This window comes from Saccostrea echinata, unplaced genomic scaffold (genome assembly GCF_033153115.1).
Source record: "Saccostrea echinata isolate AGI-Se365-2 ecotype Australia unplaced genomic scaffold, CSIRO_AGI_Sech_v1 ptg000041l, whole genome shotgun sequence".
Lineage (NCBI taxonomy): Eukaryota > Metazoa > Mollusca > Bivalvia > Ostreida > Ostreidae > Saccostrea > Saccostrea echinata.
This window is the reverse complement of record NW_026889790.1, coordinates 4,134,864-4,160,040: the sequence shown is the minus strand read 5'-3', so window position 1 is coordinate 4,160,040 and position 25,177 is coordinate 4,134,864. Positions and strand designations below refer to the sequence as shown.

Genomic DNA, 25,177 nt, shown 5'->3' with positions numbered 1-25,177 from the left:
TCCATTATCGCTAAAAACAGGACTGACCCAATCCAAACAGGTGGACCAGTCAGGACTGTGACATTATAACAACTCCTGAAGTAATACATGTATGTCTAGATAAAACACAGCCCTCATTGGACTATCATACTCAGGTGCTCACAGTTCACAAATTGCTCAGATTGCCTACAGTTAACAAACACCATCAGTTTTGCACAATGTTTATATCACAGCTAAGTCTAGTTCTTACACTGATATTATGTTTTCTTTACATTTCGTTTCAGCTGATAAAATCACCACTGATAACTCTTAATATTGAGGCTTGGATCAGGAATCACTGGGGCTAATCCTAACTGTTGGGTGTATGTGAGTTACTGGAGACAGGGGAAGCATTCTTCAGTCTCTTCTGTAGAGGTTTGTCATATACCCAGTGTTCTCCAACTTCATGAAAATTCTACAGAAAACAGAAAATGTGTTAACTCTTTGTAATTAACTTTCATGAACAAAAACAGTGTAAATTATTTTTAATTCAATCCTACCATTTTAATATCAAACTTAAAAATTTTTATGATCCTGCATGGTGTATGTATTCCCACAAAATATCTATCTCTTTTACATGTATATTTCAAAACACTCTCGAACTGGATCGTGTCTAAATTGATAATATTTTACAGCACCATTGTAGACAAGATAGTTCTCCTGTACACCTTCACCCATTACAACACTACACATTTATTTGTAATTTGTATGAAATAAATTTTCTCTGTCCCTTCCAATGTTGCCATTTAGATAATTACAGTGTACATTATATTACCCACAAAGATATTCAACCAAATGCATGTACTTAATTTGTCTGTATGCATTCAATATCGGTATTTGAATTACATTTAAATATGGATTTGCAACACAGTTATATTCTGAATTTTTACACAATCTATAACAAGCCCCGCCCACCTTGGTTTCCCAGGACACGCCCCTTTCCTTCCTCTCCCTTGCCTCTTCTCTCTGTCTCTGCTCTAATCTCTGTTTGAATTCCGTAGCTTTATCCACCTCATTATACTTCAAGCTATAAGTCACATCCTGCCAAAGCCTTCAAAATAAGACGGAAAAAAATCTGTACAAGACTCAAAGGAAGTTAAATCGTGTCCGTCAATTCTGCAATGAGCAATGTCTCTGTCTGCTAATGTAGTGACCAATAGTTGTGAGTCTTATAGACAATCCATTTGACTGTATACGTTTTCTTACAGTTGTCTATTTCTTTGTGTACAATGTAGCATTAGCTGTGTGCTTTGTTCTGGTGTTTGTATTTGTGCCATGTAGACATTCTGTGCTTTGTTGTGGTGCTTAAAGGTTTTTGCACCATGTTTGTTTTATCAGAAATTTTTATATTTATAGCCATTTTTTATAATAATAATAATTATCTGTTTACTGTTACAATCATTGTAAGCAACAATTTCAGACAGAGATTGTTACCTCCTAGACTCAAACTCTCCCTGTTTCTCCCTTGGCTTCACGAGTTTCTTCACCACTGGCATCCTCTTTGTATCCACAAACACCTCATTCATCTGAATAAAGTATATATATTTTTAGTAGTAAAAAAGTAACACAAGGACTTAACTAGATTTGAAGGGTCTCAAACGTGAACATGGGTGGTTTACACTTAAAAAGATTATGGAACTAAATCATATGCTTCAAATCAAAGACAACCATGCATAACATACTAGTAGTTGAACTTCTGTATCTCAAACACCTGTATATTGAATACCATGGATAATGTTGAACTGATTTGGAAGTCCCAACCACTTATTTTTTAAAGTTTTTTTACACTCAGTATCTCGAATCCTCAGATATCTCGAAGTCTTTTATTGGTCCCATTGAGTTCAAGATAACAAGGTTTGACTCACTGTGTTTTATATTGTTCTTTGCTGCATTTTTACATCATTCTACACATTAAAGAATTTTTGAAAAAAATTCTTTACTTTTGTATTGCCAAATTTAACTTTAAATTTTGAAAATTTCTACAGTTTCAAAAATTTTCACTGTGATATTATTTTCCAATATTCAAGCATTTACAAGTTAACAGTAATTTACAAAGATAAGAAAACTATGATCAGATTTAGAGACACGTACCCCCGTGGCATGTTTGGCGTACATGACTCCGTTCCATTCCCCATCAATAGTCACCAGGGGTTTCTTTTCATTGGGAGCAAAAATTTCACTGGTCACTCTATGTTTCTTCCCTCCGTAGAATGGCTTAAAAAAGAAGTGGGGAGGATAATGGACTTGAACATGACAATATATGATAGATATAATCATGTACACATCATACAACTGTAAAGAGCTTTAACATTATACATAAAAATATTTGATAAGCCCTACCTTTGTGTGAAAAGTGACAGTAGCATTGTATCCTGTTTTGGCACATGACATGGTCACCTTACCCCCCATCTCCACCCAGGGGGTTGTCAGAATTGACCTGGTGAACAGAAATAGACAAACTAATGTACCAAGCGAAGGGGGATGCAGTCAGGATTGACCTGATGAACAGAAATAGTCAAATCAATCAAACCAGGGGGTGGTCAGGATTGACCTGATGAACAGAAATAGTCAAATCAATCAACCCAGGGGGAAGGTGTAGATTGAACTAGTGAGCAGAAATAGTCAAATTAATCATTTATGGGGTACATATATACAGGACAAACTTTTTTGAGGATTTGTTTTCACACACAATGCAAAATGGTATAGATAGAAATAACATAACAATTTACCCTTTCAAGGCTACAAAATCTTCCAAGATTTTACTCTCAAAATAATTAGAAAAAACACTTTAAGAATTTTCATTTTTGTGATATTCTTAAAAGCTGTGGTTTAACCGAAACTCACCGACCATATCCGTTAGGGAATGTAATGACGTATTCTTCATCATGATCGATCACTGATACCACACCCTGTCCGATCATGTGAACACCTATTGACAGCCCCAGGAACTTGGACTTGGTCCAAATATAACCATCTAATGTTATTCTTTTTGACTTATGTTCTGCATAAAATGCTGAAACTGGAAATAAAATAAATTGATGTATAAAACTTTTTATCCCATGTGTACCCCTTTATCCCGTGGATATGACTCATTGAATAAATTTTTCATAATCCACAGTTGTGACGTCACAATGGTTTTTGCGTTAGCGCGATGAAGTAAATTAAAGTGGAGTCCTATATAAAACAGTGTAAAACATTGGTTGTGAAGTATTAAACATGGGATAAAAAGAATCTCCCATGATTTGTAGTTGGATATGACTTTTATCCAACTCGTTGTGTGTTTTTATCCCCTCGCCAAGGCTCGGGGATAAAAAACACACAACTCGTTGGATAAAAGTCATATCCAACTACAAATCATGGGAGATCCTATATATATTTATAATGGCTGCCATGAACATCTTTTTTTGATGAGTTGTTTTGGACAGAATCAGAAAGTTCTATATAAGGATTTGTCAACTATGAAAAAAATTTATTAAAAATTTCTGTACGGTTAAATTTTACTTTCACATTGAATTAAATATTAATAAAGAATAAAATAAAAAACAAGAGGCCCAGGGGCCACATCGCTCACCTGAGCACTATGGCTAGAAAAAAGCAGAAATCACTTCAATCTTGAAAGGTTGAAAAGTTTAAATATAAAAGTGGTTGGGGGGGGGGGGGTCAGGAATTGAACAAATTTGAATCTACATTATCTGAGGATGCTTCCATTTAAATATGACCAATCATGGCTTTGCTGTTCTTGAGTAGAAGATTTTTAAAGATTTAACCTATGTATTCCTATGTAAAACTTTGATCACCCATTGTGGCCCCACCCGACCCACAGGGGTCATGTTTGAACAAACTTGAATGTACACTATCTAAGAATGCTTCCATATAAATATGACCAATCATGGCTTTGCTATTCTTAACAAATTGTTTTTTTTTTTAGAATTTTTACTATGTGTTCCTATGTAAAACTTTGATCGCCCATTGTGGCCCCATCCGACCCCCGGGGGTCATGATTTGAACAAATTTGAATGTACACTATCTGAGGATGCTACCATATAAATATGACCAATCATGGCTTTGCTGTTCTTGAGAAGAAGATTTTTACTATGTGTTCCTATGTAAAACTTTGATCGCCCATTGTGGCCCCACCCGACCCCCGGGGGTCATGAGTTGAATAAATTTGAATGTACACTACCTGAGGATGCTTCCATGTAAATATGAGCAATCATGGCTTTGCTGTTCTTGAGAAGAAGATTTTTAAAGATTTTTCCTATATATTCCTATGTAAAACTTTGATTGCCCATTGTGGTCCCACCCGACCCCCGGGGGTCATGAGTTGAACAAACTTGAATCTACACTACCTGAGGATGCTACCATATAAATATGACCAATGATGGCTTTGTTGTTCTTGAGAAGAAGATTTTTAAAGATTTTTCCTATATATTCCTATGCAAAACTTTGATCGCCCATTGTGGCCCCACCCGACCCCCGGGGGTCATGATTTGAACAAATTTGAATCTACACTACCTGAGGATGCTTCCATGTAAATATGACCAATTATGGCTTTGCTGTTCTTGAGAAGAAGATTTTTAAAGATTTTTCCTATATATTCCTATGTAAAACTTTGATCGCCCATTGTGGCCCCACCCTACCACCGGGGGTCATGATTTGAACAAACTTGAATCTACACAACCTGAGGATGCTTCCAAGTAAATATGACCAATCATGGCTTTGCTGTTCTTGAGAAGAAGATTTTTGAAGATTTTTCCTATATATTCCTATGTAAAACTTTGATCGCCAATTGTGGCCCCACCCGACCCCTGGGGGTCATGATTTGAACAAACTTGAATGTACACTATCTGAGGATGCTACCATATAAATATGACCAATCATGGCTTTGCTGTTCTTGAGAAGAAGATTTTTAAAGATTTTTCCTGTATATTTCATATGTAAAACTTTGATCGCCCATTGTGGCCCCACCCTACCCCCGGGGGTCATGATTTGAAGAAACTTGAATCTACACTACCTGAGGATGCTTCCACATAAGTTTCATGTTTTCAAGCACAGTGGTTCTTGAGAAGAAGATTTTTTAATGATGCCATTAATTTTTCACGAATTCTTAATTATCTCCCCTTGGAAGAGGGGGTGGCCCTTCATTTGAACAAACTTGAATCCCCTTTACCCAAGGATACTTTGTGGCAAGTTTGGTTGAAATTGGCCCAGTGGTTCTTGAGAAGAAGTCGAAAATGTGAAAAATTTACAGACGGACAGACGGACTACAGACAAAATGTGATCAGAAAAGCTCACTTGAGCCTTCGGCTCAGGTGAGCTAAAAAATGTAGAATAAAAAAAATAATGAGGGAGAATTTAACAAGAGGATGATTTATACTGTTTCATTTGTGATAAAACTGCAAATTTCTTGGAAATAATTTCTCTGTCATAAGTTTGAATTGGGAGAGTGATAAAAAGGTACAATTTATTAATCGATGCTCATGGATTTCAAACTGATGAATCATGAATATATGTCGGTTTACAGTAAGTACAATCTCAACAGGACTTACTGGGAGATAATATGTTCTCTCAACAAGGCTCACTGAGAGGGAAATAAACAGATACAATCTCAACAAGACTTACTGAGAGGGAAATAAACAGATACAATCTCAACAAGACTCACTGAGAGGGAAATAAACAGATACAATCTCAACAAGACTTGCTGAGAGGGAAATAAACAGATACAATCTCAACAAGACTTATTGAGGGGGAGATAAATAGGTATAATCTCAACAAGACTTACTGAGGGGGAGATAAACAGATACAATCTCAACTAGACTTACTGAGGGGGAAATAAACAGATACAATCTCAACAAGACTTACTGAGAGGGAAATAAACATACAATCTCAACAAGACTTGCTGAGAGGGAAATAAACAGATACAATCTCAACAAGACTTACTGAGGGGGAAATAAACAGATACAATCTCAACAAGACTTACTGAGAGGGAAATAAACAGATACAATCTCAACTAGACTTACTGAGGGGGAAATAAACAGATACAATCTCAACTAGACTTACTGAGAGGGAAATAAACAGATACAATCTCAACAAGACTTACTGAGAGGGAAATAAACAGATACAATCTCCACTAGACTTACTGAGGGGGAAATAAACAGATACAATCTCAACTAGACTTACTGAGAGGGAAATAAACAGATACAATCTCAACAAGACTTACTGAGGGGGAAATAAACAGATACATCTCAACAAGACTTACTGAGAGGGAAATAAACAGATACAATCTCAACAAGACTTACTGAGAGGGAAATAAACAGATACAATCTCAACAAGACTTACTGAGAGGGAAATAAACAGATACAATCTCAACAAGACTTACTGAGAGGGAAATAAACAGATACATCTCAACAAGACTTACTGAGAGGGAAATAAACAGATACAATCTCAACAAGACTTACTGAGGGCGAGATAGATACAATCCCAACAAGACTTACTGAGGGGGAGATAGATACAATCTCAACAAGACTTACTGAAGGGGGGGGGGGATAAATAGGTACAATTTACCAAAACTTACTGGGAGGGTGATAAATAGGTACAATCTCAACAAGACTTACTGAGGGGGAGATAGATACAATCTCAACAAGACTTACTGAGGGGGAGATAGATACAATCTCAACAAGACTTACTGAGGGGGAGATAGATACAATCTCAACAAGACTTATTGAGGGGGAGATAAATAGGTACAATCTCAACAAGACTTACTGAGGGGGAGATAGATACAATCTCAACAAGACTTACTGAGGGGGAGATAGATAGGTACAATCTCAACAAGACTCACTGAGTGGGAAATAAACAGATACAATCTCAACAAAACTTACTGAGAGGGAAATAAACAGATACATCTCAACTAGACTTACTGAGAGGGAAATAAACAGATACATCTCAACAAGACTTACTTAGAGGGAAATAAACAGATACAATCTCAACAGGACTTACTGAGGGGGAGATAGATACAATCTCAACAAGACTTACTGAGGGGGAGATAAATAGGTACAATCTCAACAAGACTTACTGAGGGGGAGATAGATAGGTACAATCTCAACAAGACTTACTGAGGGGGAGATAGATAGGTACAATCTCAACAAGACTTACTGAGTGGGAAATAAACAGATACATCTCAACAAAACTTACTGAGAGGGAAATAAACAAATACATCTCAACAAGACTTACTGAGAGGGAAATAAACAGATACAATCTCAACAAGACTTAATGAGAGGGAAATAAACAGATACAATCTCAACAAGACTTACTGAGAGGGAAATAAACAGATACATCTCAACAAGACTTACTGAGAGGGAAATAAACAGATACATCTCAACAAGACTTACTGAGAGGGAAATAAACAGATACAATCTCAACAAGACTTACTGAGAGGGAAATAAACAGATACAATCTCAACAAGACTTACTGAGAGGGAAATAAACAGATACAACCTCAACAAGACTTACTGAGGGAGAAGAAATAAACAGATACAATCTCAACAAGACTTACTGAGAGGGAAATAAACAGATACAATCTCAACAAGACTTACTGAGAGGGAAATAAACAGATACATCTCAACAAGACTTACTGAGAGGGAAATAAACAGATACAATCTCAACAAGACTTACTGAGAGGGAAATAAACAGATACAATCTCAACAAGACTTACTGAGAGGGAAATAAACAGATACATCTCAACAAGACTTACTGAGAGGGAAATAAACAGATACAATCTCAACAAGACTTACTGAGAGGGAAATAAACAGATACAATCTCAACAAGACTTACTGAGAGGGAGATAGATAGGTACAATCTCAACAAGACTTACTGAGTGGGAAATAAACAGATACATCTCAACAAAACTTACTGAGAGGGAAATAAACAGATACATCTCAACAAGACTTACTGAGAGGGAAATAAAAAGATACATCTCAACAAAACTTACTGAGAGGGAAATAAACAGATACATCTAAACATGACTTACTGAGAGGGAAATAAACAGATACATCTCAACAAGACTTACTTAGAGGGAAATAAACAGATACAATCTCAACAAGACTTACTGAGAGGGAAATAAACAGATACAATCTCAACTAGACTTACTGAGAGGGAAATAAACAGATACAATCTCAACAAGACTTACTGAGAGGGAAATAAACAGATACAATCTCAACAAGACTTACTGAGAGGGAAATAAACAGATACAATCTCAACAAGACTTACTGAGGGGGAGATAGATACAATCTCAACAAGACTTACTGAGAGGGAAATAAACAGATACATCTCAACAAGACTTACTGAGAGGGAAATAAACAGATACAATCTCAACTAGACTTACTGAGAGGGAAATAAACAGATACAATCTCAACAAGACTTACTGAGAGGGAAATAAACAGATACAATCTCAACAAGACTTACTGAGAGGGAAATAAACAGATACATCTCAACAAGACTTACTGAGAGGGAGATAGATACAATCTCAACAAGACTTACTGAGAGGGAAATAAACAGATACATCTCAACAAGACTTACTGAGAGGGAAATAAACAGATACATCTCAACAAGACTTACTGAGAGGGAAATAAACAGATACATCTCAACAAGACTTACTGAGAGGGAAATAAACAGATACAATCTCAACAAGACTTACTGAGAGGGAAATAAACAGATACAATCTCAACAAGACTTACTGAGGGAGAAGAAATAAACAGATACAATCTCAACAAGACTTACTGAGGGGGAGATAGATACAATCTCAACAAGACTTACTGAGAGGGAAATAAACAGATACAATCTCAACAAGATTTACTGAGAGGGAAATAAACAGATACATCTCAACAAGACTTACTGAGAGGGAGATAGATACAATCTCAACAAGACTTACTGAGAGGGAAATAAACAGATACATCTCAACAAGACTTACTGAGAGGGAAATAAACAGATACATCTCAACAAGACTTACTGAGAGGGAAATAAACAGATACAATCTCAACAAGACTTACTGAGGGAGAAGAAATAAACAGATACAATCTCAACAAGACTTACTGAGGGGGAGATAGATAGGTACAATCTCAACAAGACTTACTGAGAGGGAAATAAACAGATACAATCTCAACAAGACTTACTGAGAGGGAAATAAACAGATACATCTCAACAAGACTTACTGAGAGGGAGATAGATACAATCTCAACAAGACTTACTGAGAGGGAAATAAACAGATACATCTCAACAAGACTTACTGAGAGGGAAATAAACAGATACATCTCAACAAGACTTACTGAGAGGGAAATAAACAGATACAATCTCAACAAGACTTACTGAGGGAGAAGAAATAAACAGATATAATCTCAACAAGACTTACTGAGGGGGAGATAGATAGGTACAATCTCAACAAGACTTACTGAGGGGGAGATAAACAGATACATCTCAACAAAACTTACTGAGAGGGAAATAAACAGATACATCTCAACAAGACTTACTGAGAGGGAAATAAACAGATACAATCTCAACAAGACTTACTGAGAGGGAAATAAACAGATACATCTCAACAAAACTTACTGAGAGGAAAATAAACAGATACGATCTCAACAAGAGGCCCATGGGCCACATCGCTCACCTGAGCACATTGGCTAGGCAAAAGCACAAGTTCAGTATTGAAAAGATTACCACCGCGGGGGGGGGGGGGGGGGGGGGGGGGGGGGGGGGGGGCTTGAATTTTAAACTACCTGATGATGCTTCCATGTCAATATAACAAATGGCTTTCTTGTACTTGAGATGTTCAAAAAAAATTTCCCATATATTCCTTTGTAAAAATTTTATCCCCCATTGTGGCTCCTCCCTATCCCAGGGGTCATCATTTGAACAAATTTGAATCTACACTACCTGAGGATGCTTCCAAGATATTATCCTATATATTTCTATTTAAGACTTTGATCCTCCATTGTGGCCCCACCTTACCCCTGGGGGTCATGATTTGAACAAAATAAAATCTACACTACCTGAGGATGCTTCCACATAAATATGATCAATCAGGGCTTTGCTGTTCCTGAGAAGATTTTAAAAAATTTTCCTAAATATTTCTATGTAAAACTTTGATAGTCAATCATGGCCCCGCCCTACCCCCGGGGGGTCATGATTTGAACAAACTTGAATCTACACTATCTGAGGATACTTCCAAAAAAATATGACTCATCATGGCTTTGCTGTTCTTGAGAAGAAGATTTTTAAAGGTTTTTCCTATATATTTCCATGTAAAACTTTGATCCTCCATTGTGGCCCCGCCCTACCCCCGGGGGTCATGATTTGAACAAATTTGAATCTACACTACCTGAGGATGCTTCTATATTAATATGACTCATTATGGCTTTGCTGTTCTTGAGAAGAAGATTTTTAAAGGTTTTTCCTATATATTTCTATGTAAAACTTTGATCCTCCATTGTGGCCCCGCCCTACCCCCGGGGGTCATGATTTGAACAAACTTGAATCTACACTACCTGAGGATGCTTCCATATAAATATGACTGATCATGGCTTTGTTGTTCTTGAGAAGAAGATTTTTAAAGGTTTTTCCTATATATTTCTATGTAAAACTTTGATCCTCCATTGTGGCCCCGCCCTACCCCCGGGGGTCATGATTTGAACAAATTTGAATCTACACTACCTGAGGATGCTTCTATATTAATATGACTCATTATGGCTTTGCTGTTCTTGAGAAGAAGATTTTTAAAGGTTTTTCCTATATATTTCTATGTAAAACTTTGATCCTCCATTGTGGCCCCGCCCTACCCCCGGGGGTCATGATTTGAACAAATTTGAATCTACACTACCTGAGGATGCTTCCATATAAATATGACTCAACATGTCTTCGCTGTTCTTGAGAAGAAGATTTTTAAAGGTTTTTCCTATATATTTCTATGTAAAACTTTGATCCTCCATTGTGGCCCCGCCCTACCCCCGGGGGTCATGATTTGAACAAACTTGAATCTACACTACCTGAGGATGCTTCCCCTTGAGTTTCAACTTTCCTGGCCCTGTGGTTCTTGAGAAGAAGATTTTTAAAAGATGCTATTAATTTTTCACTAATTCTTTATTATCTCCCCTTGAAAAAGGGCGTGACCCTTCATTTTAACAAACTTGAATCCCCTTCACCCAAGGATACTTTGTGGCAAGTTTGGTTGAAATTGGCCCAGTGGTTCTTGAGAAGAAGTCAAAAATGTTAAAAGTTTACAGACAGACAGACAGACAGACAGACGGACGCCGGACAAAAAGTGATCAGAAAAGCTCACTTGAGCCTTCGGCTCAGGTGAGCTAACAAGACTTACTGAGAGGGAAATAAACAGATACAATCTCAACAAGACTTACTGAGAGGGAAATAAACAGATACAATCTCAACAAGACTTACTGAGAGGGAAATAAACAGATATATCTCAACAAGACTTACTGAGAGGGAAATAAACAGATACATCTCAACAAGACTTACTGAGGGGGAGATAGATACAATCTCAACAAGACTTACTGAGAGGGAAATAAACAGATACAATCTCAACAAGACTTATTGAGGGGGAGATAAATAGGTACAATCTCAACAAGACTTACTGAGGGGGAGATAGATACAATCTCAAGAAGACTTATTGAGGGGGAGATAAATAGGTGCAATTTACCAAAACTTACTGGGAGGGTGATAAATAGGTACAATCTCAACAAGACTTACTGAGGGGGAGATAGATACAATCTCAACAAGACTTATTGAGGGGGAGATAAATAGGTACAATCTCAACAAGACTTACTGAGGGGGAGATAGATACAATCTCAACAAGACTTATTGAGAGGGAGATAAATAGCTACAATTTACCAAGACTTACTGGGAGGGTGATAAATAGGTAATTCTCAAGAAGAACTTACTGGGAGGGTGATGAGACACTTGCTCTGCTACAAAGGCTAGGTTGTTATTTGTGGCTTCTTCACACGGCCCATCTACAGCTTTCTCCTGCAAATCAAGAAAGCCATATATATGGGGTTTTATTTTTTCTTGAAACACTCTGTTCTTGAATATAGTTTGTATCATGCAGCTTGACAGTGTCACATCTACTTTCAATGCATGCCAAGGATGCACACATGAGATTCATAAAAAGAAAAATTGATGAAGATTTCTCTAACTACTTTACAATCTAACACTAAGTTCATAGAGCAACTGTCTTCTACATAGTATTTAATAAGTACAAATGTGTCTTGGGTCACAGTTTAAGTATACTGTACACCAAAAACTTTATTGTGTTTATTACATGTAGGAGATGATTTGTCTGTTTACCCCTTCAGCCTCCATTCCTGGGATTTTCCAGTGACACTTGAATGTTTCCCCAAGGATCGGATTGTAAGCTTTTTTGGCGATATCACTGTTTCTGGCAGCATGGAATGCTGATAGGTACCACCTGACAAGCTGTATCATTCTGTCCTGTGGGGTCTTCATGTCTACAATTCTAAATAACAACCCTTACATTAAACACTAACTATCCACTAATAACAGCTGTATTATTCTGTCTTGGGGGTCTTCATGTCTACAATTCTAAATAACAACCCTTACACTAAACACTAACTATACACTTATAACAGCTGTATCATTCTGTCCTGAGGAGTCATCATATCTACAATTCTAAATAATAACACTTAAACTAAACACTAATGACACAATAATTCCTTGAGTACATAAAGAGTTTTTAATTCAATTAAAACAAACTCATGAATCATATTGATGGGACATATGAGAATGAAAAAACTAACCAGAGCATATTTTTCTTGAAATTCACAATACTTGTCTAGGACTTATTTTTGTTTTTTTTTTCTTCTATGGATCCATTAAAATCCTCATACAGGAATATTATTCCAATAATATAGAATACACTAAATGAAATCTATAATATTCAGAATTAAAAAAAAACTTACTTGACAAACAGGTCTGGGTGAGCAAAGAAGTCTGCGTACATTTCGAGGAGTGAGCGTCTCTCCAGGATAAACGTGGGGAGGACGACTTTTGTGAGGTCCATTCCGATTCTCACCTGTGACAACAGGTGAGCTATTATACTGCCATGTTTTTCTAATGACCCCACTGTTAATTTAAAAAAAAAAAGTGCAGCCTTACATCTGTTTCAGCAAAAATGTTCTGATTTAAAAGCGAAAGACTGATCTATTTCATTAGCAGTAAGACAGTTATGAAATGAACACACAAGAATACAAAATGTGGTGTTTAATAATGAATTTTTAGAAAGCCATGTTTGTGAAATTCAATATTCCTTGTTCAGAGTCTGAAGGGGATGGGAAGAAACAGAAACAAATTGCTTCAACATCTACAATCTTGTATGCATAAAATAAGATGAAATTAAAGAAGGGGTACACATAGGCACTTGATGTTACATATTTTTCTTATAAAAAAAGGTAACACCATGCCTAATAATTCATGCTTTTAAACTAGAAACACTGTACCACCTGGTTCAGATTCATTGTCAAACATGTGACTTTAAAATATATAATCATTTGTAGAGAATACCGACATTATAGTCATTAATGACTCAATATCAATGTACAGATTTATTTGAAGTTTGACAAAACCAATTTATTATTATTTTACTCACAATCTTCTTTGTCCTGTTCATCATAGAGTTCTGTAGCAAACCAAAAAAAAAAAATTTAAATAAAGAAGGAAATTTATATTACATTTATCAAATGTAATCACTGAATTATAATAATTGTGCTACCCCCCACTGAATTATAATAATTGTGCTACCCCTCCACTGAATTATAATAATCGTGCTATCCCTCCACTGAATTATAATAATTGTGCTATCCCTCCACTGAATTATAATAATTGTGCTACCCCTCCACTGAATTATAATAATTGTGCTATCCCTCCACTGAATTACAATAACTGTGCTACCCCTGCACTGAATTATAATTGTGCTACCCCTTCATTGAATTATAATACTTGTGCTACCCCTCCACTGAATCATAATAATTGTGCTACCCTCCACTGAATTATAATAATTGTGCTACCCCTCCACTGAATCATAATAATTGTGCTACCCCTCCACTGAATTATAATAACTGTGCTATCCCTCCACTGAATCATAATAATTGTGCTACCCTTCACTGAATCATAATAATTGTGCTACCCTCCACTGAATTACAATAATTGTGCTACTCCTCCAATGAATTATGATAATTGTTCTAACCTCCACTGATTTAGTAACTGTGCTACTCACCATCGTAGTAATCATCCTCCGCCTTGATTACCTGCTGACAGTCTGCCCTGCCCCCATCACTTGTCTCTGTTTCCTCTGTCTCCTCACCCTCCGTGAATTTGGTGGCATTTTCTGATTTGTCATCTGCATGTTGTGGACTGTCGTTACAAAAAAAATTAGTATCATACTTCTTTTGTGTAGTACTGTAATTAAAACCACCTATACATTTCGAAAACTTTTATTCGCCATTTGTCAGTTTGAAATTTATTCCTGTCAACTAATTTTCGTGACTGAGGAAATATTCTACATAAATACACTATGACATAAATAGTTTCCTGCGAGTTGTTCATGAATAAAACAAGGTTGCAAAACTCGCAAATCTTGCACACAAATAAAAATTGATTAACAGGAATTTGTCTTTTTTTTTTACGTAAATGTATCATTAATATTATTACTTGAAAGTAATAAACATATCTCATACAAAATATTAACTGGATAGTTTTCTTTGTTAGGAATGGCATTAAAATGCTATTTTTTGAATCATCTATACATACAGGGGACTAGAAGAGGCATGTTTGAATTCTTCAGCTTCAAAAAATTCTTCATCCTCACTACTGGAATAAGAGGTTTCTGGAACACGTGGAGAAATAGGGGACGTGGTTGAGGAGAGATCAGCTTCTGTCAATCAAAAAATTATTGTAACTAAGACACAACCTCTTAAGTGTCAATCAGATATCAAATACTAATCAGACACAACCACATGTGTCAATCAACAGTCAGTAAAACACACCGTCTTAACATCTAATAACATTCACTGTCTATTCCCCCTCTTAAAAAAAAAAAAAAAAAAAAAAAAAAAAAAAAAAATTTTCATAGATCACAGCAGGAACTTAAGTCATCTTACCAGGCCATCTCCATTTGTTTACTTAATCACTATTTTCTCTTTTCATACTTTTTTTTAAATACATGTATGATAAATTATTGGGACCAAACAAACTGAAATTTTAAAATTAATTTGATAATAACAAAGTTTTCAATAATACTGGTTTAAAGTATTTATTTGAATACTAGCATACACTTGTACTATTACTTATCCAGGTTCAATCAAGAGTGTATGGGGATTTACCCCAGTTTTATTCCATACACCTTGTGGCCGAAGGTGGACCCAAGGTTTTATTCCATACACCCTGAGGCAGAAGGCCGTACATGGAATCCGACCCGGGGTAAATTCCTGTACACTCTTGATTGAACCTGGATAACGAATTTACTTCCTATGTAACCAAATAAAGTAAAACAGGCTTATGACAAAGTGCCAGGGACAGATGATTTTGATTTGAAATAAACGTAATTCGTTATATCTGTTAGTACATGTATCACAATACAGTATGGGGAATAAAAATCACTTCGCTATAAGCGTCAATTCATGATAAGTGTGTTCGCTATGAGCGTGTTTTACTGTACATTCTTTGTTTCACAAGACCAAGCTATTGATAAGATTTACTATGTGCTACAATGCATCGTGATTCATGTTATTTGTATTTTTGTGATAGGGAAAATATGCATTGTGATGTCACATTATTGTAAGGAAATTTACCGGTACTCCCCGGCTTGCTAACCAATCAAACCTTGTGTTACAAGCTACATAGGAAATAAAGGTATGTATAGCAGTGACTGGACTAACACTTTTCATTGTTTAATGTTGCACAAGCCTAGAACAGACATCTTGCAAGCTTCTATAAAAAAGCATTACAAAGTATATGTAGCCATGATATAGAATCTTATAGTCAATGATTTTTTTGTAATATACAATGTATTAGCTATTAGTTACATGAAAAGGGTTCTCTAGTGTGCTGAATTTGTTATAATACAGTAAACAAACTCCAAATCAATTTACAACAGTATAAAATGCAAAAAAAAGATACAAATGTAATTCTGGAAAATAAACATTTCTATCAGTAAAGGTATATAAGGTTTATAACCATATTAGTATATGATTAAGACAAAGCATTCTCTGTATAACTAGACAACAGAAAAGTCTAATGCTAATGGTCTGGAAGCACCTAATAAACCCAAGATTAAATTAAATGAACCATAACTTCATAACTTAGGAGCCAAATAAGCTCTCATGCAGTTTACAGAACAGTTGCTAAGCAACAGGAGCAGATTGGAGCATGCAGACGACATTGTTTGACCTTGGCATACCGACTGACGCTGGCGTGTCCAAACACGGTGGGGTTACCATGACAACATCAGGCACACGGAGCTCTGTAGGTCGCCTGTTTTGACCTGAAAATTTCTTTCTTATTTCTTATTCTGTCAGATATCAGTTAACATTGAAATAAGTATCAGGGACAAGTTTATTGGGACTGCTCTTTAACTTTTATTGTAGTTCTGCAGTTTCCAAACTAGATACATGTATATTGTGAGTGTATTCACAAAGGACATCCCTCAAAAAACTAATTCCTTCAAGTTCCTTCTGGAATTACCGGTAACCATTATCCTTTGTAAATAATCTTTGGTCTGGTTCTTGGTACATCTTAAGGTTAAAATCAACATTTGTTTCTGAGCTAAAAAGGTGTCTTTTGTAACAAAATTCATGCCTTTTCAGCAAGCAATCATGAACTGATCTAAATGACCTCAGATGAAAGTTACGGTTATACATGTAAACAATACAAGCTCCCAATATTTCTCCATAAAATGATTGCAAAGATACAACTTGGATAATGATACCTTTTTTGATCTATGACCTTTAACCTCTCCAAATAAACTTGCAACAAACTCTTATCACACTTACAACTTTATGTCAGGTTTTGAATTCTAATATTTCTCCCAACAAATATAAGAACCAGACAAAAATCTCACAATTTATGGGAATACTGTATGTCTATGTACCTTTCTTAAAATCATATTCTAAATTAAAGACAAATGTAGGTTATGAACTACATGTACATGTTATGTAATCAGTTATACTGTATAGAATTGATGTTGATTGTACCTGTAACATTGACATACTTCTTGGGATTCCTAACTTTTGTAGGAACATGTAATGGTACCTTCAAGCTAAACAAATACAAATCAAGAAAATCTCAGTTTAAAAATCATTTTTTTATTTAAAATAAAAAATGATGAGATCTATAAAGCAATGACACAGTTGTAGATCTAACTGTCCAGCAGAGACTAATCTATCAAAGAGACTCATCTGTCTATCAAGGAGACTAATCTGTCTATCAAAAAGACTAATCCATCTATCAAAGAGACTAATCTATCAAAGAGATTAATCTATCAAAGAGACTAATCTATCTATCAAAGAGACTAATCTATCAAAGAGACTAATCTATCAAAGAGACTAATCTATCTATCTATCAAAGAGACTAATCTATCAAAGAGACTAATCTTCTTTCAAAGAGACTCATCTGTCTATCAAGGAGACTAATCTGTCTATCAAAAAGACTAATCTATCTATCAAAGAGACTAATCTATCAAAGAGACTAATCTATCAAAGAGACTTATCTTTCTATCAAGGAAACTAATCTGTCTATCAAGGAGACTAATCTATCTATCAAAGAGACTAATCTATCTATCAAAGAGACTAATCTATCTATCAAAGAGACTAATATATGTATCAAAGAGACTAATCTATGTATCAAGGAGACTAATCTGTCTATCAAAGAGACTAATCTGTCTATCAAAGAGACTAATCTGTCTATCAAAGAGACTAATCTATCTATCAAAGAGACTAATCTACCAAAGAGACTTATCTGTCTATCAAAGAGACTAATCTATCTATCAAAGAGACTAATCTATCTATCAAAGAGACTAATCTATCAAAGAGACTAATCTATTAAAGAGACTTATCTGTCTATCAAGGAGACTTATCTGTCTATCAAGGAGACTAATCTCTCTATCAAAGAGACTAATCTGTCTATCAAGGAGACTAATCTGTCTATCAAAGAGACTAATCTGTCTATCAAAGAGACTAATCTATCTATCAAAGAGACTAATCTACCAAAGAGACTTATCTGTCTATCAAAGAGACTAATCTATCTATCAAAGAGACTAATCTATCTATCAAAGAGACTAATCTATCTATCAAAGAGACTAATCTATCAAAGAGACTAATCTATCAAAGAGACTTATCTGTCTATCAAGGAGACTAATCTATCTATCAAAGAGACTAATCTATCTATCAAAGAGACTAATCTATCAAAGAGACTAATCTATTAAAGAGACTTATCTGTCTATCAAGGAGACTTATCTGTCTATCAAGGAGACTAATCTCTCTATCAAAGAGACTAATCTGTCTATCAAGGAGACTAATCTGTCTATCAAGGAGACTAATCTGTCTATCAAAGAGACTAATCTGTCTATCAAAGAGACTAATCTATCTATCAAAGAGACTAATCTGCTAACCACTTTGACTTTAAGCACAATCCCGGGACCAGGGAAGATCTACCCACTCCCCTGACATCTGTGTGTTCTACATTAATTACCTGACATGATTCCCGTAGCACCAAAATGATTGAAGTCAGCACCAGTTGTGAGGATGGCTTCATGTACAGAACCATTCATAACCGGGCCATTCAGACTCTCCTGAAAACAACAAAAATTTTCTTATAAAATTCAAAGTTACTCAACTGAGCTGCCTTAATTGGAGAAATACCCCATAGTGCATACTCAAAACAAAGTACATTTGAAAAAACTATACAAAAAGATGCAAAACTCTTTCGTGAAATTTACTCCAGGGCCTCCTTTGAATTTTCAACTTGTCACATCATACTGTAATTGGTTCATGGTTAAGACAAAGCTTTGATAAAAGACAAACTTAGCATTTATTGTGAACTATTGCAATTTTATGTTACAATATTATAAAGTTATGGAACAGGACAATATGACATTAATTTAAAGTCACAATATGCCTTCTCTTCTTGACCAACATTGATGTCAAGCACTACAAAGACAGAGACCACACAGGAATTTTTGTTCCTGAATTTTATTACCAATTTTAAAATTTGCATGGCTCAAGGTCATGGCACATCTTCTCATCTCTATCACACTTAACAAATGAGTCTCTTTTGTTTTTTCATTAGTAGTATTAGCATGGATACATAGTGAGACAGACAGACAGATGGATATGGTGATTCTTCTAAGCTCCACACTAGAAACTAGAGTTGATGAGAGCAGGGTTTAACAGAGGAGAATTCTATATGTGGCTAGCTTCAAATAATTACACATACCTTAGATATCTGCAGCATTACAATGGAGTGTTTAATTGCCTCTATCATAGCCTGCACAGAAAAATATCAGGAGATAAATACATAATCAATAACTTCTGAAATATTTTCTACTTTGAGGTAGATAATTACACTTTCCTTCACTTAAAAAGATCAGATATTTGTTAAGTAAATTAAAGAAATAAAGTATAGAGTTCCAAATGATTCCTCTGTGACAAAGAATTTTCTGTACCTCAGCAGTAACTTTGATCACGTTGTATTTCTCTTTGGCAGCCAAATCCTCGCAGGCCTCGATCCTCGTCTCCAGGGCCTGAAAATCAACAATCCCATTACTGACTCGTATAACACTCCCATTACTGACTCATATAACACTCTCAATTACTGACTCATATAACAATCTCATTACTGACTCATATAACAATCTCATTACTGACTCATATAACAATCTCATTACTGACTCATATAACAATCTCATTACTGACTCATATAACAATCTCATTACTGACTCATATAACAATCTCATTACTGACTCATATAACAATCTCATTACTGACTCATATAACAATCTCATTACTGACTCATATAACAATCTCATTACTGACTTGTATAACAATCTCATTACTGACTCATATAACAACCCCATTACTGACTCGTATAACAACCCCATTACTGACTCGTTTAACAATCTCATTACTGACTCATTTAACAATCTCATTACTGACTCATATAACAATCCCATTACTGACTCATTTAACAATCTCATTACTGACTCGTTTAACAATCTCATTACTGACTCATATAACAATCTCATTACTGACTCGTTTAACAATCTCATTACTGACTCGTTTAACAATCTCATTACTGACTCATATAACAATCTCATTACTGACTCATATAACAATCCCATTACTGACTTGTATAACAATCCCATTACTGACTTGTATAACAATCCCATGACTAACTCATGTAAAAATCTCATTACTGACTCGTTTAACAATCTCATTACTGACTCGTTTAACAATCTCATTACTGACTCGTTTAACAATCTCATTACTGATTCATATAACAATTTCATTACTGAGTCATATAATAAACATAGGTAATCAAAGATTACAAAGCTCACCTCGACGAATGTTATCTATAAGTAAGGCAAATTTCACATCATATTTTTTTTCTAGTTAGGGTACATCCCAAGATCAGTATCCATGCAAGTTTGGTTTAAGTAGGACTTATAGTTACTTGGAAATAGACCTGCTCAAAAAACTTTTAACCTGTTTACTAATCAAGAAAATTTTGGTCAGTTCCAACATCCAAAGCAAGTCTGGAAGTTTCATCCTTAAATGCACCATCTATGCAAGTTTAATTATAACAGGCCATAATTTTATATAGCTAATCCAAAAAAAAAATTACCCTGGTCACTCATCTAGAAAATGTAAGTCAGATTCAGAATCCAAAGAAAGTCTGGAAGTGTTCATCCCTAGATACATCATCCATGCTAATTTAGTTAAAATATTGCTAAAATTCACTCATGTTGAAAATCTAGGTCTGATCCAGCATCCGAAGCAGGTTTGTTAGTGTACATCCTTAGATGCATCATCCATGAAAGTTTGGTCCAGGTAGGGCTTATAGTCACTTGGGAATGAGACTGCTCCAAAATCTAAATCTGGTCTCACATGTGGAAAATCTAAATCAGATCCAGCATCTGAATCAAGTGTGGTAATGTCCATTCCTAAATGCATCATCCATGCAAGTTTGGTCCAGGTAGGGCTTATAGTTACTTGGGAATGGACCTGCTCCAAAATCTTTAACCTGGTCACTCATCTGGAAAATCTAGGTCAGACCCAGCATCCAAGTGTGGCAGTGTCCATCCCTAAATGCATCATTCATGCAAGTTTGGTCCAGGTAGGGCTTATAGTCACTTGGGAATGGACCTGCTCCAAAAACTTTAACCTGGTCACTCATCTGGAAAATCTAAATCAGATCCAGCATCTGAATCAAGTGTGGTAGTGTCCATCCCTAGATGCATCATCCATGCAAGTTTGGTCCAGGTAGGGCTTATAGTTACTTGGGAATGGACCTGCTCCAAATACTTTAACCTGGTCACTCATCTGGAAAATCTAGGTCAGATCCAGCATCCAAAGCAGGCGTGGTAGTGTCCATCCCTAGATGCATCATCCATGCAAGTTTGGTCCAGGTAGGGCTTATAGTTACTTGGGAATGGACCTGCTCCAAAATCTTTAACCTGGTCACTCATCTGGAAAATCTAGGTCAGATCCAGCATCCGAAGCAGGTGTGGTAGTGTCCATCCCTAGATGCATCATCCATGCAAGTTTGGTCCAGGTAGGGCTTATAGTTACTTGGGAATGGACCTGCTCCAAAAACTTTAACCTGGTCACTCATCTGGAAAATCTAGGTCAGATCCAGCATCGGAAGCAAGTGTGGTAGTGTCCATCCCTAGATGCATCATCCATGCAAGTTTGGTCCAGGTAGGGCTTATAGTTACTTGGGAATGGACCTGCTCCAAAAACTTTAACCTGGTCACTCATCTGGAAAATCTAGGTCAGATCCAGCATCGGAAGCAAGTGTGGTAGTGTCCATCCCTAGATGCATCATCCATGCAATTTTGGTCCAGATAGGGCTTATAGTTACTTGGGAATGGGACTTGCTCCTAAAACTTTAACCGGGACACCGACGCTAACGCCGACACCGACGCTGGGGGTATAGCATAAGCTCATCTCGACTTCGTCGAGGTGAGCTAAAAAACAAGGAGGTAACCTAATCATTGTAAACATATCAAGTACAAAGTTGTCAACAGCTTCCAACAATATTTCATATAACAAATGTCAGAATTGACTTGTCAATAGCTTCCACTATCACAATTCCTTTATTTCTAATTTTAATTACACTTACCTGGACCTGGTCCAACATGATTTGGAGGTAGGCGTCTGTCTCAGCAAGCTTCCGATCAAAATCCTCAGCAGTCACGGAGTCTCTCTGATCTACCCTCTGATAATCAAAATAAATATACAGGGGTGGCTACACTTTCTAAATGGCGCCACTTGATATAAAATATTACTTATAGTGTCAACTTATTTTACAGAAAACAATGGGGAATAATTTATTGAATGTCTCAATCTGGTAAACAGGCAAATATGTCTCCTGGGAATTTCACTTGAAAAAAAGAGTCACATGAAATTTAGGTGAAAAATTTCACTTGCCTGTGTAAATACTTTAAGCATACAATATGGATGTATAATTAATGTTTTTGAATGGTGATCATTTTACCTTGCCCGCACTGGAATGTCGTAGTATGGTGTTCTCCAGAGCATTGACCCACTTTTCCCTTTCCTCTGCATCTCGTGCTAAAGTACAATTATCAAAATATTTAAAAACCAGTGACTTGCAAATCCAGAATAAAGCTGACCACATTTCTTCTCTGTGAGATTTAAAGTAAATCTGATCTCATTTGACAATACAAAAATAAAACCTTGAAAATGGAATGTCTTCTGATCCACAGTAATTGTAAAGGTGCTGTCATCTTCATCATCTATCCCAATTATTGCTCCCTGAAATTACAAGTAAAACCTTTATGTTTGTTATGTTTCTTTGTTATGCAACCCATATTTATATCTTGATAAAAGTTTTAAAATGATATCTTATCATCAATTTGTGACTGATTTTTATCAAGTAATTGGGTATTATAATTTTAAAACCATGAAAAAATTTCTTTCTTTCAAACCTCATTAGTATAAATTAAATGTGCATGTGTTGAACACATCGACCACTTAATACATCACTATAAAAGTACATCAATTGTTTATGACTAAACAATGAATTTATGGTCAGGTGACGAACCTGTTTATATACAGACATCAATATACTTTGCTGAAATAATGTTATATAAGAGTAAACATTTGCAAATGTAAATATTTGATAATAATATTATCCATGATTTATTTCTTTTTTTTTTGTATAGTTGTAACTTTACTAACCACAAGCCTGACACACCCCCTTCTTGTGCCTCGCATCATCTTTTCTTTTGACTGAAAAGAAAACATTTATAAGTATATATTGTAACATTATGATATAACACAAATAGTGAGGGCAGCTAGCAGCAATGCAGGTCTTGTGGTAACACCTGGGTAAAAAGGAAATTTTTTTCACATTGATCCAACTGGAGCCTTTTCTGCAGTAAAATTGGTAATCACAGTCCTCCATAAACTGCATATGGCTGCCCAAAATACATTCTTGTGATACCCAAACCAAAGTTCATTAAAAAGAAACTCGATATCACCTTAATTTAAAGAACACTACAGAAAAGTAGTCAATAAAACACCCTTTGTAAAAAATTGAAATTTTTAGACTTTGTTATAAAAAGGCAAAGAGGCTGATAGCTGCAATAATGTAGCCCTCTACAATTTTATCTATTTAAATTTTTTTAGGAGATGGCTACAACGCCATAGGAATTCCATAATGGTGCAAGTGCTGAAGTGATTCACTACCTGACAGATTTTGGCTCAAATTGTTTGAAAGTTTTTATTTTATTAACATTTCTTACCTAAACTCAAAAAATGTTTATGCAAGTCATGAACTGATCCAAAAATTTAATGAATCTATATATTGTTTAATTTGTTTATTTTTCAAGTATGTCAACATCACAATTTGAATTAACTGCCATGTTAACTGACCTTGATCAATTTTATTTTGGACTGCCAATGAGAATCCAATAGCAAGGGAGTGCATCTTGTAAATGAGTATAAAGGAATCCCTTATTTCAAGCAAAAATATTGCTGCAAATGAATAAATTTCCACATCGAATGCTTTTACTTCTAGATTTTTGTGTGATACCTTACAGTAAAATCATTTATCTGCACCAAATACCTTATCAAGCTATTCTAAATTTCAAGTGCAAGTCTCAGCATTTCACGACAGACCTGTCAATGCAGCCCAGGAAAATGACTGGAAATCCGAAAGCATGCAGTTGTATTTTACCTTGTTTTAGCATATTAAGGGCTAGTTTGATGATAATGAATCAAAAATCCATCTTTTCAAAGGAAGTTGAATCTAAATATGATTTATTTTGCCTCAGAGAGAGAGAGCTACATTATTGCAGCTAAGAGACTAAATACATCAACACCTTTAACCTTTTCAATGTTTTGTGCAGTTTGGAAAGGTGAATCTAAGTTAAAAAGTATAATGTGAAGGTTTCTGATGGTATCCAGTAATAGTGAGTGCAGCAAGCTCTTATAGCAACATCTGGGTGAAGAGAAAATTTGGACTGTACACAGCGCCGCTCATGAAGCGAGCTCAATAGACGTATGTGTATGAACAGAGGATATTTGGAGTGAAATCTGTACATTTTCCTGTGCAACCTTCCCAGTAGTGATGGGAATCGGTAAGAATTTCATAATCGATGATCGGGCTACTGTAACTAGCTAATTATCAATTATAATCGGACATTTACAAAGTCTGTCAATTTAGTTTATTAAATGGTAAGAATGGGTGAATAACTACATGTACTTTCTGTAGTGGTCCAGCTGTAGTTAGAATGAAAGAAAAAGTGAGCAAGCTCACATACCCCACGCTCCCCCAAAACTCGACAATGCAACATGTACTGAATAGCACAGTGCATTTTAAATACACAGTATAATTCAAAA

General features: G+C 35.7%; 2 protein-coding genes across 2 annotated transcripts in view; one reads left to right on the top strand and one right to left on the bottom strand.

The window, feature by feature from the left end:
* Positions 1-328: 328 nt before the first annotated feature.
* LOC133200856 (oxysterol-binding protein-related protein 9-like) lies at positions 329-22,949 on the bottom strand. Its single transcript, XM_061336669.1, has 17 exons — positions 22,806-22,949; positions 22,431-22,526; positions 19,753-19,830; positions 19,524-19,574; positions 18,780-18,879; positions 14,844-14,967; positions 14,311-14,447; positions 13,684-13,713; positions 12,998-13,160; positions 12,366-12,534; positions 11,960-12,044; positions 2,863-3,037; positions 2,359-2,455; positions 2,110-2,232; positions 1,453-1,544; positions 934-1,069; positions 329-433 (listed from the first exon to the last, which is right to left on the bottom strand). The coding sequence occupies exons 1-17, from the start codon at positions 22,947-22,949 to the stop codon at positions 329-331; spliced, it is 1,905 nt and encodes a 634-aa protein (XP_061192653.1).
* Positions 22,950-23,014: 65 nt separating this feature from the next.
* The window catches only part of LOC133200801 (uncharacterized), a 51,066-nt gene continuing 48,903 nt past the window's right edge, over positions 23,015-25,177 (top strand). The window contains exons 1-2 of the mRNA XM_061336603.1: positions 23,015-23,098; positions 23,827-23,840. Coding sequence (XP_061192587.1) covers positions 23,015-23,098; positions 23,827-23,840 — 98 coding nt within the window. The remainder of the gene's footprint in view (positions 23,099-23,826; positions 23,841-25,177) is intronic.